The following is a 19,944-nucleotide window of genomic DNA, read 5'->3' on the forward strand; positions in this document are numbered from 1 at the left end:
ACCTACATGGTTGGGGAAAACCCACGAAATGACTGGACATTATTTTGTTCTTTTTTATTCTTCCTTTTTTTTTTTTTACTACCAACTGCGAAATTTCATAGATTTTTATTATTTACTTTAATTTTTAGCCGTTCTACGCTTTAGTCATCATACATGCTCACAATTAGGTTGGGAATAATAGAGGGATATACCGATCGGTGCTTTACGACAATACAAATTTAGAAAAAGGAATGGTGTATAGTGCACGAGCGCCACCTGTCGGAAAGTGTCCGATTGTTCGCCATTGCTTCAGAAAATCAGAAAATATATTTTTCATTGATGATATTGCAGGGAACATTTTGTTCAGCATCATGTCGCGATTTGCTTCACAAGTTTCAGAGATCGCTACACAATTTGAAAATATTAAATAGTAGTTGCTAATCAATTTTCAATTGAGTAGAAATATTGCTAATCAAGATTTTTAAAACAAAATGATCCCTGAATTGTTAAATATCATCACCAAATCAAACACTTATTTGAAATTGGCAGCAGCTCAAACCCTGTAACCACAATGTTTGTGATTATTTTTGTCCACATTACACAATCAAGTGATGATCTACAGAGCTCTATATTTGTTGTGATTTTTGTCATTTATACAAAAAACCATCTGCTGATTACACAGCCATATCCATCTTGATTTTTGGGTAAGGGTTATATTTCACGAGTTCCAAATTGTCCATTGTGAAATCATCAATGCTGTCCACCTCCCCTTTAATAATCAGTTTTGGAAATGGTCTTGGCTCACGGGTTAACTGTAAAAAAAAGGAAGACAAAAAAAAAAAAAAAAAACTTTTATGAGCTGGTTAACATGTATCAAATTACTAATGAACATGAAACATAATTTTAATCTGCACACAAACTACACTAATTGCTATACATTGTTTATTGGAAGTGTATATTTAATTATCAAGCCAGTCATAAAAAATGTCTGTTCTTGTTCAATGTGCGTGTGAAATTATTTTTAAAGAATAATAGTATGCTTCAGTTGTACTTGTTGTATAAATACATAAAATAGATCCCCTAACGTTTACAGGGATACAGAAAGTACTAGCTCAATAGTGAAAATTCTGACTGACAATAAAATGAATGAATGTTTAACAACAGCCCAGAATGAACAATACATCCGCTATTGGGTGTCGAACAATGGTAAATGTCTGACTGACAAGTTAAGTAATATAATCACCAGTCCTACCGGTGACTGTTATCTTGTTAAGCCCACAAACAAATTATAAAAATAAAAATGTAATTAACAGTAACAGTTATCTATTATTAACGAACATGTAAATGAATGAATGAATGCTTAACGACACTCCAGCACGAAAAATACATGAGCTATTAGGTGTCAAACTATGGTAAATGAATGAATGAATGCTTAACGACACCCAAGCACGAAAAATACATGAGCTATTGGGTGTCAAACTATGGTAAATGAATGAATGAATGCTTAACGACACCCCAGCACGAAAAATACATCGGCTATTGGGTGTCAAACTATGGTAAATGAATGAATGAATGCTTAACGACACCCCATCACGAAAAATACATCAGCTATTGGATGTCAAACTATGGTAAATGCAAACAAATAAAGTGATGAGCATACATGAGCATGAATACACTGACCTGCACTTTCAACGGCTCTATGTGGTTAACGTAAATATGTGCATCTCCCAATGTATGCACAAAGTCACCAGGCTGAAACAGAAAACCAAAAATGAGTTAAATCAGTCACAGCAACAAAGGTATTCACGTGCTCAGCTGAAATACATGTTTTGCAATTTTACACAAAACATGGACAGTCTCCCATTATATCATAAAATAATTATATGTGCTTTGCTAACTTACTTGACACTCATTAAAGGATATTGATATATATAGGATAATAAGAGTGTCTTGTGAAATAATTTTCATTTGTCAGGCACTTTAGGTAGTAAAAACTTATTACAAGGGATATAAGCTTGATAGCAACAGGTATCAAGTATATTATTTTATATAAGCCATCAGTCTTTGGAAAACTATTTATTTCCTACACAGATATAAACATACCTGTATGTAGTTCAATGTAAACCACTTTACACTATTCTGAGTATTGCAATAACTTTTAACGATTTTTTAAAATTCAAAGGTATATTTATTCAGGCATGGGAACTGGTCAGAGTGAAAGTAGAGGGTAACTGCGAAGAAGCGTACAGTGACCGAGCATGTCATGTCATGTCATAGGGTTTTACGTGCACATTCAGAACAAGCTGTTGTAGCACACGCTTGTCGTGGGCACAAGAGCCGGCCTTGGCCGGCTCCTCCGTCCATGACAGGAAAGGTGGGGGGAGGGGAGAGGAGGGACCGCCTGCATTGGCAGGTGCAAGGGAGCACCAGCAGCCCGATCAAATCGGTAGCAGGCGGGTAGGGGTGGTGGTGGTGCTATGGAATTTGAATGGAGCAGTTAAATGCCAAAGAGAAAAGGGTGCGCAATTTTTATCGAGGGAATTTGGCGCAATTTTGAACGGTCGGTCGAAAGGTAAATGGCCGAGCTTATATAGGTTTTGATATTAGTGAATTGAGAGTAGCTCGTTAATTTTAGACCTCTACGATGCTGTGGTGTCTCCCTAGGTTGCCCATATAAAGGGCCCGACCGCTTCTGGTCGAGGCATCACCAAGTACCAAGTTATTACCAGCAGCAAGTATTGGGGGTTTGGGTTGGGGAGGCCGATATTCTTTTGTTCAGCTTCCCCCGGGTGCATTGCAGTTGTGTACTCGAACCGGTATTCTTTTGTCCAGTTCCTTATTAGAGTACGTGCTAGGCCATTAAATGGGGGCGGGTGCATTGCTATCATTAGTCAATGCACCCTGTGTAATGATGCAGTGAGCGTGTAGTCTGTGTGTGAATCCTAGTTTTGTGTTAAGGTTGTACCTATTGTCTTAAGTCCCTATTCTAGTGAGTTCAACGGTCATTCATGACCACCCATCCCCCTCCGTCATTGTATAGCATTGAATACAATGACGGAGGGGGAGTTAAACTAGCATAGCTATCTAATTTGAAGGGTTAAACCCTTATAGTGTAGGTATTGGTTTAAAAAGCCTAGTGCTTGGCATACTTAACTTTATTACCAATGCAATAAAACGAAATTAACGGTGGCAAGTAGCAATTGTATACATATATGCACCAATCTAGGTACTTAGTTTGAAGAATTTTGATTCCCGCCCCCTAAATATAGGATTTTAGTAGGCTTACTTGGTTTGTCTTCAGGCTATCTGGATAGTTGGGTATCGGTTTTCCTGCATGTCTTTGCTTCTGGAACCCTAGTTGACTTACCTTAGTTAGCTAGGATGGAATGCATCAGTAATAAAAAAATTTTTTTTTTAAAAAGGTGCGGGTGCAAAGACAAATTTGTGTAGTTTATTTACAATTAAGTGACCGAGCAGGGAAAGCTGCTATATAAACCATTTCGTTTGGTGCCAGCCAAGAGCAGGGGAAGTTGCTATAGGAGACTACTAAAATATGAATTGTCCGCCCCTGCCGGAAGACTCTCATATATGCGAAAAGAGCAGAAAAAGCCACTCGCGATACTTCCGGTAAGTGCCACACACGATCAGCTGTTGAGCACAAGGAAAATGCCATCGAAAGCAATTTATTGTTGTATTTGTTCGAATCACACTAACAAATGGATTGATGGAGAAAAGGTGACAATGCACCGATTCACGCTGAATCAAAATCTACAAAAGATTTGGTTAAGTCGATGTAAGTTAATAAGATCAGACTTTAGATTTACAAGTTACAATTCAACGAGAATATGTGGACATCACTTTGTTGGAAACAAAGACCCGACGAAAATTGCTAATCTGCCATCTATTTTCCCAACAAGAATATTCAAGATAACGGTAAGTAATAGTAATATACATGTGCAATAATAAATTTAAAATAATAATAATTAACATAAACGCGAGTTGCAATAACAGGGCAACAGGCTCATTCAAAAAGATTTAGTTTTTATTTAAAAATCTTTACTCCATTTTAATGATAAAACATAGACACGGTTAAAACTATTATTTCTTTTTACTTATTCTCTATTTATTTAACTTTTTACTTCTCCTTCAGATCAAAACTAGTGTAATGAGATATGTGATGGAGTTCTTAATTACTGAAAATTATAGGTGTAATTATTATTTGTTTATAATAATTTTGTCAATAGAGATATATCATATGTGCATAAAGAATAATCATATTGTAACCTTTATTGTAAAACAATGATTATTTAGTAGAAAATATGACTTTAGACCACCATTTACATATCATAATGGTTTAATTTTAGCAATTAAAAAATATTATAAATTACCTATGTATAAGACATAACTAGTAACATTACAAATGCCAATAATTCCTAATTGTCTAGAAGAACTTCCTAAAGCAAATGTTTGTAATATTTACAGGAAGAACCCACACAAAACAAAGTTAAAAATATGTAATAAATATATATTCTGTGGCAGAAAAAAAAAGTTTATAACTCATTATTTATAAAATTAATTCTTGGGTTTTTATTGCAGCATTATTCACCAGATGTTTCAACTGCCGAGTTAGAAATTCCAAAGAATGCTGACATGCATGTACACGAAACTACTGAAGAGGATCGCATTGAAGGTAGTGTCAGTTCTAGTGGGAATGGATCAGATGAAGATGTAATGTGTTTGTCAACTGCAACATCGAGATTAGATACCTCCCTTTCAATGCACTGCTACAGTGGCCCAACCCCTGAATTATCTAACATCAGACACCAGACTACTCAAACAGCTACCTTGAACACATATATGGAAAATGGGACACAGACTAAATTGGAAATTCATCCACTCAAACAGACTTTAGTCTCTTTTGCAATGTTGAAGATATATCCACTCAGGTTAATAAACCATTACTGACATATAATGACATTAAGAATAATGACGAGAAAGTGGCTTTTTATACCGGAATACCAAATGCAGTCATATTTGAAGCATTGTTTGAGGAAATTAGAGCAGATGTAAATGAAAAGAAAATTGATAAACATGTATCTGAAAATGCTGAACAATGTAGTAAGATATTATTTGATGACTGCTTGAAAAATGATCTCATTTCCACAAATGAAACTGGTCGCCCTAAAGCTCTACGACTTATTGATGAGTATTTTTTAGTATTAATGCGCCTTCGACTGGGTCTTTTACTGGAAGATTTAGCAGACAGATTCTACATTTCTGTTTCATCCTGTAGTAGAATTTGTAATAAGTGGATTGACTACCTTGATGTACAATTTGATTTTTTAATACAATGGCCAAGCAGGGAAAATATTGATGAGTCAATGCCAAGTTCATTTCAACAGAAATATCCAAAATGCCGAGTTACCGTATTATAGACTGTACTGAGATTAAGACACAAACTCCCTCCTCATTACCATTGCAGTCAGCCATGTACAGTGATTACAAGTCTCATATGACATTTAAATCTTTAGTGGGAATTAGCCCAGCTGGTGTAGTCACCTTTTTATCCGATTTGTATACAGGTAGTACAAGTGATAAGCAAATCACAAATCTTACTGGTTTGTTAGATCTTTGTGAAGAGGGTGATGCAATAATGGCAGACAAAGGACTTTTGATTTCTGATCTAACTACCCCAAAAGGAATACATTTAATAATTCCACCTTCTAAAAAAAAACAAATTAGTTTTTACTAAGAGGGAAGTTATAGAAACAAAAACTATTGCAAATTTAAGAATTCATGTGGAAAGACAAATGGAACGAATAAAAAATTTCAGAATTTTACAAGGTGTAATGCCAATTTCAATTGTGCACGTCCTCAAAAATATGGAAATTATGCACACAACTAACAAATCTACAGCCACCACTGGTACTGAAACAATGAGACAATCACAAGTTACATGTACGTCAATAACATACATAAATGCCTAAAGTACTACCTATAAACTTTTTGTTTTCACTGTAATATTCTATTCACACACATGCAAATCTTATGTCAAAATATATATGTATGGGCTAATACACTATGTGATGGATATGACCTATTTATTTCACTCAATCAGGGTTTCAAAGGTGTAATTTGTCTTTAAGCTATGTTTATTATGTCCCCCACTTTGAGTTTGAGCGATTTTAAGAAAAAAAATTAAAATTCGCTCAAATTAGTCACTTTTTAATAATATAGTTTACTCCACTTAATTGCATACATGATAATACCATATTCCTGTTATTTGCATAGCATTCTGGAGCACAGATTCAGAACCATTTAAACCCAAACATATACAAAAGTTTTCTTTTAAATGCATACACTTTTCTTTTTACAAAGTCTGGTTAATTGCACATAAAAATGTATAATAAAAAAACACCTACTTTAAAAAAAAAATCAGTGCTGATGCAGTATGTAATTTAATTTATTTACATGTACAGGTAATGGTAGAAAACCATCAGATTTTTTGTTGTTGTAAATTGTGACTTGCAGCAGGGTCCAAATGTTCCACCAATATTCATTCTTGTCATATGGGCATTATGGGCAAGTAATTATGTACAATGTATTTGTAATATGACAAAAATGTAAATTTTAGAGCTATGACTAATGTAATTGTTTTCAGAGAGCACACCTGTGAATTAATAAATGTAGGTTTTGTGTGTGTATATATATATATATATATATTAAACATGTTGCAAATTAATTGAATCATAACATTGTTTCAGCAAAATTAATAAAATTAACTGATAAATGCTGACTACAGATGTCGGTTTATTTTTTTGAAACTCAGTTTTAAGGTCAAGGTCAAAAGGTTTAACGTCCACATTCAGGTCAAGCTGTTATAGCAGACGCCCCTATTGGGCATCGGTTATGACCTGGGCCATAGCTGGTGTCCACTAAGGATAAGAGAGAGAGGGGGGGGGGAGGAAAGAGGAGAGGAGGTCACACTACAGCACAAGGGAGTTCTGCCAGCCCTGTCAGTAGACCAGAGTGGGGTGTGCTAGATGCATCTGGTTTTGTAATTTCTCCGTAGAGATTAGTCCAAAAGTGTAAAAGGAAGGCGCATATTTATTTTGATTACGGTGATTGGATGCCAATTTGGAATGCGGATCAAAAGTAAAGTTTAAGGCGGATAGTACTTAGCAATTATTTTGTCCGCCCGAACGAGGTAAGCCAGGGCTAATGGGGGTGACTAGGTTTTCTTTTGTCCTAGCCACCCATGATAGGGCCATTATTGCATTAAGTATACATGATACTTTGGGGGTTGTTTCAAAGTAATGTCATTACTGCATGCATTTTGTGTAAAATATAATTGTATATTTGTTGTATCCTATTGTTCCTAAATCCCTAATCTAAAATTCAACGGCTATAAGCCACCCCCCCCCCCCCCCCCCCAAAAGGGGGTAAACAAATAAAAAGGGAAGAAAAACACAGGGAGGGGTAAAGGTGGAGGAAAGAAAGGGGTTTTTAATCTAATATATATACAGCTAATTTTATTGAACTAGTGTCAAGTTTCTGATTTTGGTTAAAAAGTTTGTTTACTCTACAAGAAGAGGACAAACATTCTGAAAAAAAAAAAAAATATAAGAAAAAAAAACACAACAAAAAAAACATATATACATTTTATTTACAATAAGACCGGGCTAGTTGCATTTATTAAAGTACAAACACCTGGTTAGTTCTCAACATACAGAGTATAGAGACATGCCTCTTTTAATTCTTCTAGAGTACAGCTCTGGAGTAATCCCAATGCAATAAAAATGCTTCAGTTTCTTTAACATCGTATCCCACAACTGAACATTAAAAGCAATTCTCTGAATAGTATGTCCTTTCAATGTCCATAGCACGAAATCACAGTACATCCTCCCAGTTATCCCCATTTGTCCGTGAATCTGATAATGGTAAATGTGTGAACTTTTTAAAACAACTTTATTGATCTCATCTAATGTACAAAAGAAATCTCCATCATCACAGCATTCGTTAGGTGATTTTAGTTTCCACTTGTCAGATGAAGGGCATTTTATCTCTAACACACCATCTCCACAGCAAACGCAAGAAACAAGTCCATCTGGGCTGGAGCCAAGATGTGGATATTGCACATTCACCAGAAGACCACACTGTAACACACTCAGATTTTCATGATTTTTTACAATACTATTTACATAACATCTTCTTGCAGCAGGTTCATGATCCCGTCCCCATTTTACATGTTTGTTGTCAAACTCCCTGTAATTTTAAATAGTTTTAACAAAATTGTCTGGCTCCAAATTACTTTTTCTTTTAAAAATGGAACCAAAATTAAAACTTGTTATTCTTTCACTTCTGGCTTCTTGCCATTGCTAATTTTTATTTTGCCCACATGTCAACTTCTCAATTTGAATAACATCACTTTCTAAAACCTTCATATTATCAAATACTTCCTCAAAATATTCCTGGCATATTTCAGCCTTTAAGTTAGTCTTATTGTGATACTGAAATATAATGTTGTGTAATTTTGGAATGTGGGGTTTGTCTGTGTGAAAGAATGTTAGCCAACCAACATTCAAATTTGCATTGAGTAATTTGGTGCGAAATCTTTCTTGATCCACAGTGGACTTGACTGTATGTGTATGGGTATTTTTTGTAGCAGGTACTGGTTTATCACTGCATGAAGAGTTAGGTGTATCTGTGTTGTTATCCATGGTGTTATTGGTAGTATCAAGCACTTTGGGTTTTAAATGAGAGAAATTCATTTTTTGTGCCTTTTTTGGACTCATTTTTCTTTTTCTTGGATTATTCCATTTGCATGGTAATGATGTTACTGCAATTCCTAATGTTGTATTACTTGTAATGTCTACAAGGGCATACAAAAGTGCACCCACATGGTTGCATGCTTCTCCTTCCCTGCAATTAAAAAATACAAAAAAGTTAATAAATAAACTAATAATTAAAATATTGCTGTAGCTAATTTCAAGGGTAGTACCATATCAGATGATATATATATATATAATTATATATATATTATTTTAATTCTATTTTTATACTGCTTTTAAGTGTAAACAAGCATTCTGACCATTGTACAATTATAAATTATATTTATTCTGTTTAATAAACCTTTAAAGTTTAATGACCACCATCAAGTGGATACAATTTCAGGCTGAACCTGCAACCCCCCCATTTCATTCAGTCAATATAATTATTGAAGCAGGGAGAATTATATATGTTATGAGAACCAAGAATAATTTTAAGTGGCCTAAACTGATCAGGAACAATGTATTATAATTTATATATGTTATAAGCCCAGTTAATAAGGACAGTAATAACTAGCACTGTACTCACCCTGCTACACAGTTGCAACTGGCAGAATTGACTTTTCCAGTCACTTTTGAAAGGCATACCCAAACGTCATGGTCAGGATTTTAAAGTTTATTCGATGTTGGAATTGAAGGCAGTACTTTGCATTTGATAATGCAGTGTGAACACACGTCTGAAACAGCATTGTATTCCAACGAATGCACGTGTCTGTCTTCGTAGTAAACTTTTGACCGCATCTGTCTCTTTGCTTTCATTGTTAAAACTAAGTAATTGTAAATGTCATTGTCTGTAAAATCTGGTGTCGCAGATAAGTCACTGGACCAGTTGAATAATGTAGACGGATCGGGTATTTGCTCGCCCAGGGGCGTCGTCAATTTTTCAGTCCACCGCCTTTCCACACACAAATTGTCCTCGCTTTCTAAGTAATTAATTCTTCAAAGATTTAATTTTCTAACACCTTTTGACCTCACTATTAATGCTGCTTTGTTCCCCATAACTGGTGGACTGTGTCGCTTCAAATAACTTTTCAACAATCGATTTCTTCATCCGTAAAATGGTAGTGCTCGTCCATTGTTTGTTTGTGAAATGCACTTACCGGATGTATTACCTAACATTGCGCGCCTGCTGGCGGCAAAGGGAGCTAACCAACTTTGGGTACCTCCCTATATAAACCACCTAGTTTGGTGCCAGCCAAGAGCAGGGGAAGCTGCTATATAAACCACTTCGTTTGGTGCCAGCCAAGAGCAGGGGAAACTGCTGTATAAACCACTTCGTTTGGTGCCAGCCAAGAGGAAGAAAAACTAACCATTGCTGTTGGTAGTAGCTCTTTAATGGTATTTTTTTTTTAGATCTCCTCGGATTGGCACAAATTGCAGAAATGGTCCTGGTGGCCCCTAAAACGTGGTAAATTCTCAAGCCTGATTTATTCTTTTAAAACAAAACTACTGACAATTTGATCAACTACCACTGAAATGCTGTAGCTACTAGGATTACACTAAAAGTATTCTTAAAAAAACTACGAAGGAATGCACTGATAGACAACATACCTTGAGGCCAGTCACATGTGCAATCATACAAGTTAAGAGAGAATAACTTGCAATGTTGAATGGAACTCCTAAACCCTGTAATAAAAATTAAAACAAGACATATCATATAACCAAGAAACGTCCAAAATGTAAATGATTTTTTCAGATGACCTACATGAGCTGCTAACAGGAAACACACACACACACACAAATGATATATTAAAAACAAAAGGTTCTTGTAATGGGGTATGAGCTTTTCACAGAAGAATGAGGGCCAAAAGACTTTTCACAGGATTTTACTTGTTAAAAGTTAACATTTTGATTTCCTGAAAATGCAGCAGACTAAGAGTATTACAAATTACTAATATTGAACATTCTAAACTTAAATTACCACTGCTGAACATTCTAAATTGAATTTGAAACTTTTACAAGGATAACATCATTATTCATACATGAGTTCACTCTGGATCATTTCTCTGAAACAATAACTAGACAGCAGACAGGGACATTTCAGCCGGAACATTTTCCAAATTATGTCATTATTCATGGGAGTAAATTCGTTTTAGCTAAAAAGACATTTTAATATAGGATTTTCAATAATTTTAATAAAATTAACATAGTCTTTATTTGAAATGAAAACATACACGACAATGTTATCATCTGATATCGGACTATACGTTAGCAAACAAAATCCAATCTACATGTATGTCATATGTTTGTTTTTATACAAACAGGATTAAGTAAATAAACAAAAAGCATTCGTAGAGTACTGCTCAAGCAATACATGTCCCCTACTGGGCCCAACAAATCGTATCTCTTAAGTTCAAGGGCCATAACTGGGGGAAATGGGTAAATTGCCATAAAAGGTAAACTTGGATCTGTAAGAGTACATGATAAAGCTATATACAAAATTTCATCTCAATATCATCAGGCACTGCAGCAACAAAGTCCGGATTTTCAAATTTCTTAAGTTCAAGGGCCATAACTCTTGTCATAAATGGGTAAATGGCCATAAAAGTCAAATTTGATTTGTAACAATACATAATAAAGCTACTTCCTGCCCCGGAATTGGTCACTGGCGAAGTCAGAGGCCAGATCCGGGATAGGTGCTCCTGAACCTCTGTGGATATGGGCACGTAAATAGAGTTCCCATCCCATCCCATGATAAAGCTATATACAAAATTTGAGCTGAAGGCATTGTGAAAAAACCCCACCTGGACGAAGATTAAACATACAGTCCCCTTCAGTTGGACCAGTAGGGGATTAAAATCAAAACATCTGTATATGTCTCACCATGTCAGCTGACCTCTGGTAGATCTGACAAGACAGTTCTCCATTCGCTACATAGAACTGAACCAAACATTGACAGGGAGGCAAAACCATCTTAGGAAGATCTGAAAAACAAGATGGACACATCACAATTTACATTATATAAAGAAGTGTAGGAAGGAAGGAAACGTTTTATTTTAACAACACACTCAACACATTTTATTTATGGTTATATGGCGTCAAATATATGGTTATGGACCACACAGATATTGAGAGGAAACCCGCAGTCGACACTCTTTTCGATTAGCAGCAAGGGATTTTTTATATGCACCACAGACAGGATAGTACATACCACGGCCTATGTTACACCAGTTGTGGAGCACTGGCTGGAGCGAGAAATAGCCCAATGGGTCTAACGACGGGGATTGATCCTAGACCGGCCGCGCATCAAGCAAACGCTTTATCACTGGACCATGTCCCGCCCATAAAGAGGGGTAGGTCGCAATTATTTCTATGATGCAATTTTGAAGATAAATTTACAACTAATTAGTGTAGATTTCTAGACAGCTGACAAATGAATGAACATGACGGATTTATAAAACAAACATTTCATCATAAATGGGCCTCAGAGGAGTGCAAATCTGCAAATTAAAAAAAAAACCATTTAATTTTTGCATAACCCGCCATGACCAAGCAAGTGATGTTCTAAATTTAATGTGTGAATAAAAAATGGGTTACATAAAACTAAACTTGCACAAATGAGACGCTCATTTTCATGATGTTCAGAGGCCTGGGTAAATATATTTTCCATGACTTGTTTTTAAGGAATTTTCTATGATCATCAAGCTAAAACATAATTAATAACATTTCAGTGTTTTGTTATGCACTGTCAATACCGTCTTGTGTCATTTTAAACAAGAAAAATTAAAACAAACATTCCGAGGGTACTGCCAAAGCAATACATGTTCTCTACCAGGCCCAACAAATTTTCATATCTCTTAAGTTCAAGGGCCAGAACTCTGTGACAAATGGTGTAAATCGCCATAAAAGTCAAACTTAATTTGTACCAATATACGGTAAAGCTATACACAAAATTTCAGCTCAATATTTTGAGGCATTCCGAAAACATTCTGGAAAACATGTTTTCATATCTTCTAAGTTCAAGGGCCATAACTCTTTGAAAAAAAAAGGTAAATCTCCATAAAGGTGAAACTTGACCTGTAACAGTATATAAATAATAAAACCTATATAGTACCCTCTGGTTGGACCGGTAGTGGACTAATAAATTGATTTTCATTAATTTTCCATCCAGGAACTCAACACTTGCACATGATTTTGCAGGCCTGGAACAGGACATTTGCAAATTACATGACCCACATGAACCTCATTCATGCAATACAGAACATGGCCCATTATCTCCCTTACCTGGTGGATTCCACGCTGACATAACGATTCTCCGGTCATCAGGACTGTTTTTGATTTTCTCGATGACAGACTGGAGCTGGTCGATTCCTTGTCTACTGTAGTCCGTGTGCATATCTTTGTAGTCGGCTCCGAAATGTCTCCACTGAAACCCGTACATCGGGCCCAAGTCACCTGAAAGGTATACATGTATTAAGTGTTTAGTAAAAGGGGACCACAGCCAGGGCTAGCTCTGCCACTCGCCAAATTTGATATTAAGAACGGATGAATTTTATTTTAATTTGGCAAAAATCCATGTGATAACTGCTATTTTGTAGCTATGTTTCTAGTCTCTGATAATCGGCACCATTCCCAAATGGCTTTGTCAGTGTTTATTCTCAATGTTAGAGTAAATTCTCAATCTGAATGTAAATAATTCCCATATTTATTATTAAATAAAGATATATACTGTAAACAATACTTAACACTTGACAAACAACCCTTCCCTCCCTTTAAATTTCATAATCCTGTCTTCCCGACATTTATTTTACCTTCTTCTCGTTCGGTCATTCCCAGACTGTCTAGGAAAGCTCTTGATCCATTAGCATTCCATATGTTGACTCCTTTGTCACTGAGTTCCTTGGAATTCGTCGAGCCCCTGATAAACCACAGGATCTCTTCAGCAACCCCTCTCCAGAACACACGCTTTGTTGTCAAGAGTGGAAAACCTACAAGTGAACCAAACTATTGTCAATTTTAAGTGAACATTACACACTGAACAAACAGTAGAAATAAATAGAAAATTATGTAAAATCAGGTCTGAAAAAATGCGAGCAATAGTTTCGTCCATGTCTTGCTCGCATCAGTAGTTTGCGTAACTCATTTTTCATTTGCACATTGCAGGGCTCAAACTTAACCACGGCACTGACGGCAATTCGAGCCCTGACATTGAATTTATGACATCATTTACATGGTCATGACGGGTTACGTAAGATCTCAATGGGTTACCTGAATTTGTTTTTGCGTAAGCTATAAATGGTTTACCAGGGTTCATAGCCTTAAAGACCAAACAAATTCAAAGACTTATCTGCCATTGTCAAAGACTTTTACACAGCAGTCAAAGACAATATAATGTGATAAAAATACCAAATCGGTTCGTTTACATGGCTGTCCATGGCAATTGGTTTTAGCTTTTTTACATGCATGATGACTGATTAAACCTTGTAATTGGAAAATATCAAATGCATGCAGCTGTAAAAGATATCATCATTGCTTTGGCTATGATTTGAGAATTTGAAGACTTTTAAAGACTCGGGGCGTCTAGAGTTTTTACAAAATCCACTAGCCATGGTATCAGTGATTTAAAAAATGTACTAGCCATGATTTAAAAATTCACCAACCCTACTTTACTTAATACAATTTCACTAATAGTAGTAATGAATATGTTACCCAAAGAGAAAAAAAAGGGATCAAAAACACTCAGATTTGGGAGGGTGGGGGCAGGTTAGTCATATTTACAAAATAAACTTAAATGCAGCATTTGACAACTTGTTTTTCACTACCCATTGGGCATGGCAATAATAGTTATTTACTAGCCCAACATTAAATACCACTAGCCATGTGAGTGGGGCTACCATAATCTAGAAGCCCAGAGACTTTTAGTACAATTTAAAGACTTTCAAAGACCAAAAAATAATTTTTTTCAAATTCAAAGACGTTCAAGGACTTTAAAGACCGCTACGAACCATGTTTACCCAAATTTTCAATTCTCAGAGGGCCAGACCTGAAAACAATTCAAAAGTTACAAGTTAATTTTTCAATAATTTTAAGGACATCTTTTATTTTATTTTTTATTCTACATTAATGTATCTGAACATGAATAGGGCTCTAATTTCATCTGTACAACGCTCATGCAAATTATCTAAATTTATATTTATAACCTATTTTTTTTGCTGGAACATTAAATTGAGGATATCTTTAATATCCGTGGACATAATGGGTTGAACACCAAAGCAACTCTCACTTTGTTTCAGATTGTATCTCATCTGCATTCCAAATATGGAAAATGTGTCTGTGCCAGTTCGGTTTCCTTTCCGCACGCCATGGTCGATAATTTGTTGAATGGCTTCCAGATATTGGAATTCATCTGACCTGAAACAGAGCAAGACATATCATGTCACCCGTAAAACTCAGTTCAGAAACACAACAAAAAATTGTTTCTAGCACTTGAAGTTACAGAATTTGTTACCCATGTACAGAAATTATGCATTTGCCTACCGCAATTTTACATCAGAACCATTTGGAATAAACAGAACGTAAAAGGTAAAAATTAGCCCCTCAACTGATGGTTGAACCATAAAACTCCAAACCTATGCCATGTCATATAGCAGCTAGGTAACCTTATATGTAGGCTGACAAGGCCACCTAGCAGGCCCGTAGCCAAGGGGATGCGACGGGTGCGAACGCACACACACACACCAGAATAAAAATGATTTTCGTCAATTATTTCTTTCATGTTAAACTGACAAGTAAATATTTTGTAAATATCTATTTAATGCTACTCTACCTAATTTAGCATTCACTTGTTTTGGCTCTCATTGATGTACAAGGTGGTGTTTACTCTTGTAATTAAAACAAAGATGTCAGTAAACAGGTAATTTGTGACCTTTATTGGAACAGACTATAACACATTTTGATCATATACATGTGTCAATTTCATTTACCCTTAAACAAACTTTTAATTTAAAGCTAAGTTAACTGATTATTTCAAATTGCAGCATAAATGATGAATTATGACAAACGTATTTATTGAATATAAATTCAATATAAGTACATTCGAAATTTACACAATCTTGCAACCACTTAAAGGTGCTATATCATAGTTATATGTGAGCATCTGTTTGTGATAAAGATTTTCCAATAAAAATGTATTTTCTACTAGAAGATAAAATTATTTCCTATAATCATTTATGGGCATATAGTTAAAGGCGTCTTCTTTAAATGTGAAATCGAAAGTTTATTAAGAAAATGATTTGCAATAGCTGTCATTGTGCAACACTGAAATAGCACCTTTAATACTGGTATAATAGATCACAAACTCAGAATTGTTCTTTACAGTTTTGCTGAAAAGTTACTTATAAAAGACTGCAAAGAATTTTGTTTTTGAGAGAGATATAGGGGTAAACCATCATCAGAAACAGTCCCTCACATATTGTACATAACAGCAATGAAGTTGACACATGTTGACCAAAATATGTTATAGTCTCTTCCAATAAAGTGCACAAATGACCTGTTAACTGACATCTTTCTTTTAATTTCAAGAGTAAACACCACCTTATACATCAATGAGAGCCCAAACAAGTAAATGCTAAATTAGGTAGAGTATCATTAAATAGATATTTACAAAATATTTACTTGTCAGTTTATTATGCAAGAAATAATCGACGAAAATCATTTTTATTCTATTTCCGACAGTACTTTAATCATCATATTTCTTTTTTCTTTTTTTTATAATATACTTTTATTATTTAACTAATAAAATGTAATAAAGAAAATAAGTGTTGAATGTATAATTATTAATCCTGAGCAAATCAAAAGAATTAGTATGATAAAAATGTAACGCGAGTAACCGTGGAATTGCCCTGTACAGAAAACATGACCACACCACCTAAAACTTGTAATTCTGTTAATTGTGTTTTGTTTCTTATAATTTTTTAATGCTGTTTTATGCTGGACAACCAGACTGTATTTACATTCTTTCTTATTTATTTATTTTTTGTTATTCACTTTCAGATTAGAACAAACAACAACACTGAAGGTTGGCATCGGCGAATTAACGTCAGAGCAACACGAGACGGGATACAATTTTACCTGCTGGTGCCTCTGCTTCTCCAAGAAGCCAAGTTGGTGAATATGACAATGGAACGAGTGAGCGATGGAAGAGTTGATGGATGCAACAGCTGAAGCATAGGACCTGGCAGGGAGAAGTCTTTGTCACTTGGAGACGCTACACCAATGACGAAATTACTGCTAAAGAATTGATTCGTACTGTTGCGAGATTATCCATTCATTAGTCGGCTGACTGTTGGACGTTGGACATTTAATTAAATTGGAATTGAAGACAAGTTTTTATTTTATTTCGAGGTTATTAGTAACATATTGGCATTTCAGTCAAAAGATTATTATTTTTTTAATCTCGTTCTTTATGATAATATAGTATATGTTAAAATGTACTTATTATTCAGTTTACGTCTTGAAATCTAATAATGAAATGCTGCCGATGCCTAGAGCTGGCTGTAGCCCAGTCGTAAAGCGCTCATATGATGTGCAGTCGGTCTAGGGTCGATCCCCATCGATGGGCTCATTGACGTCAGTGCACCACGAGTGGTATATATCACAAAAGAGGCAATTTTACTTATTGTATGCATCAGATAATTAATTGTATGTTTCTCTGTAATTTGAAAAAAGCAAGTGTATTTTGATTTGATATATATGTTCCCCAAAAGATTCACCGGAATAAGATATACACTATACATATATTTTTTGCACCAAAAGTGTGAAATGTAAGGACCCAATGACCTTTTGTTTTTATTAAAAAAAAAATTTAATATGAGGAGACGTCAACATTTTTTAAAAAGACAAAAGTTTATAATTGTCCAATTATGAAGATTATTGAAGACGTTCAACAATTACACAACGTAAGATCACTCTTTATTTTTTGTAACTCTGCCTCCATTAGCCTATATTTTGTAATGACAAGACTCACCCCTATATATTATTATTTACCAATTGTCTCCTAACCACTTCCTTCTTTTCCTGTCACTGGCATTAATTTTACCAACATTATAAATGTATAAACATTAGATTTTCTGTTCTTATTTTGGTCATTATCTTTTGTGCTTTATAGGCCCTATGTAAAAGATAAAAACTCTAGTCCCACCAGAGACTGTGCTACCCCTCCAGATATTGTTCCAATGCCACAGGCCCATAGGCATGTATGCCTATATCTTTAATCTGTAATAATACACGAGCGTTGAAAGGTGCCAAAAAGTTGGGGAAGGGGGACACATATACACTATTATAAAGCAAATATAAAGCAAAATAACTTAAAAGTGCCAGTACACTACTGAATAGTAGACCGACTACGTGCACATGCAAATAGCGCTTATTCACACTGTGAGGCGGATCAACTGAACAAAACTGGTTGAAAATGTTTGGTTCTAAAAATCAGCTCTGTGAAGTTGGTTACTTATACCTCGTTCCTCGTTCCTTATTCAATATCGAATAAGTAACTGGAAAGTCCGTTTCACATTCGCTTTACGCGTACTACATGTTTAAGTTTATCGACTGGTAAGGTCTATCTGAGGCCTTGCGATATTGTCTAAACAACTAAATATTCGGTATTATCGCAATATATCACACATATTTTACTACTTTTGTCCAATAAATGAGCAGCAGCAGCAGCAGCAGCAATAACAACAACTATTAGTATTACTACTACTACTACTACTACTACTACTACTACTACTACTACTACTACTACTACTACCACTACTACAACTACTACTACTACTAGAAATAATAATAATAATAATAATAATCTTATTATTATTTAATTATTATTGTTATTATTATTATTATTATTATTACTACTACTATTATTATCGTCAACATCACCATTACGGACAATCAAAGTGACATATTTACATAACACGTAATTTGTCATACCCCACCCCATTTTCACCCCATTTCCACCACCATATCTCTCTCTCTCTCTCTCTCTCTCTCTCTCTCTCTCTCTCTCTCTCTCTCTCTCTCTCTCTCTCTCTCTGTGTGTGTGTGTGTGTGAACATGTCTGGAATTATTGACACCTAGTCTTGCCCGGTCCATATGGCAAATAAGTGCATCAAAATACATTGGATATATACATGATTATGCGTTTCTTCTAATTTTCTTTATGGCGATAGGCTATGGATAAACGACGTCGTTGCTATGGGTCAGACGGATTGCATTAGAAATGTGCTATTAATGAATGAATGGTTAATGACATCCCAGCATGAAAAATACATCGGCTATTGGGTGTCAAACTATAGTAAATACAAACAAATAAAGTGATGAACAACATCAATATAAAAATTCAACAGTTAAATTAAAATACAGTGTAAAGAACTGTGCAAAAAATACAAATATCACAGATAGATAATATTAAAATTTACATTAAAAATCAGTATCACGTAAAAACTGTAAAATAAGTTATGGATGGAATCGAAAGGATTCTACAAATGTACAAAGACCACATTTTAACAACTAGACTTGTCCAGTCCATGGGGTTTAAGTGCATGCAAATGCATTACATATATACATCATATTGCTGTTGTTTTTTCTGCCGAATTTCAGTCTGGCGACAGGTCATGGATAAATTATGTCGTTTCGATGGATCAGACGGCATGGACCACCACATTGTTGCATTAGAAATGTATTTAGAATATGTCTGAACATTTTGACACCTACCCTTGCCCGGTCCATGGGGTATAAGTGCCTTAAAATATATTGCATATACATGATTATGCGTTTTCTGTCAGTTTTCATTATGGCGACAGGCCATAGACGAACGACGTCGTGCCAATGGCTTAGACGGCATGGACCACCACCCCGAAGCATTATATATGTATCTAGAATGTGTCTGAACATTTTTACACCTAGCCTTGCCCGGTCCATGGGGTATAAGTGCCTCAAAATATATTGCATATACACGACTATGAGTTTTTTGCCAATTATTATTATGGTGACAGCCCATGCACGAACGACGTCGTGCCGATGGCTTAGACGGCATGGACCACCACCCCGATCCATTAGATATGTACCTAGAATGTGTCTGAACATTTTTGCACCTAGCCTTGCCCGGTCCATGGGGTATAAGTGTCTCAAAATATATTGC

The 19,944-nt window shown here is 35.3% G+C and overlaps 1 protein-coding gene across 3 annotated transcripts; it reads right to left on the reverse strand.

Annotated features, from left to right (window-relative positions):
• Positions 1-485: 485 nt before the first annotated feature.
• LOC121381055 (thymidylate synthase-like) lies at positions 486-18,165 on the reverse strand. 3 transcript variants are annotated; one of them, XM_041510136.1, is made up of 9 exons: positions 17,793-18,165; positions 16,878-17,013; positions 15,031-15,158; positions 13,559-13,735; positions 13,032-13,202; positions 11,631-11,731; positions 10,359-10,433; positions 1,660-1,731; positions 486-791 (listed from the first exon to the last, which is right to left on the reverse strand). In XM_041510136.1, the coding sequence occupies exons 2-9, from the start codon at positions 16,973-16,975 to the stop codon at positions 654-656; spliced, it is 960 nt and encodes a 319-aa protein (XP_041366070.1). In that variant the 5' UTR covers positions 16,976-17,013; positions 17,793-18,165; the 3' UTR covers positions 486-653. The 3 variants fall into 3 exon arrangements, with proteins under 3 accessions (XP_041366070.1, XP_041366069.1, XP_041366071.1); XM_041510135.1 differs by having other exon boundaries at positions 16,878-17,036; XM_041510137.1 differs by having other exon boundaries at positions 18,129-18,147.
• Positions 18,166-19,944: the final 1,779 nt, after the last annotated feature.

Source organism: Gigantopelta aegis, chromosome 9 (assembly GCF_016097555.1).
Source record: "Gigantopelta aegis isolate Gae_Host chromosome 9, Gae_host_genome, whole genome shotgun sequence".
NCBI lineage: Eukaryota > Metazoa > Mollusca > Gastropoda > Neomphalida > Peltospiridae > Gigantopelta > Gigantopelta aegis.

Bases quoted from the DNA above. Each gene is read 5' to 3' on its own strand.
- LOC121381055 (XM_041510136.1), bottom strand. From the start codon at position 16,975: ATGCTTCAGCTGTTGCATCCATCAACTCTTCCATCGCTCACTCGTTCC. The intron at 15,159-16,877 runs GTAAAATTGTAT...GCTCTGTTTCAG, and splicing joins AGAAGCAGAGGCACCAGCAG to GTCAGATGAATTCCAATATC. The intron at 13,736-15,030 runs GTGAGAGTTGCT...GTTCACTTGTAG, and splicing joins GAGATACAATCTGAAACAAA to GTTTTCCACTCTTGACAACA.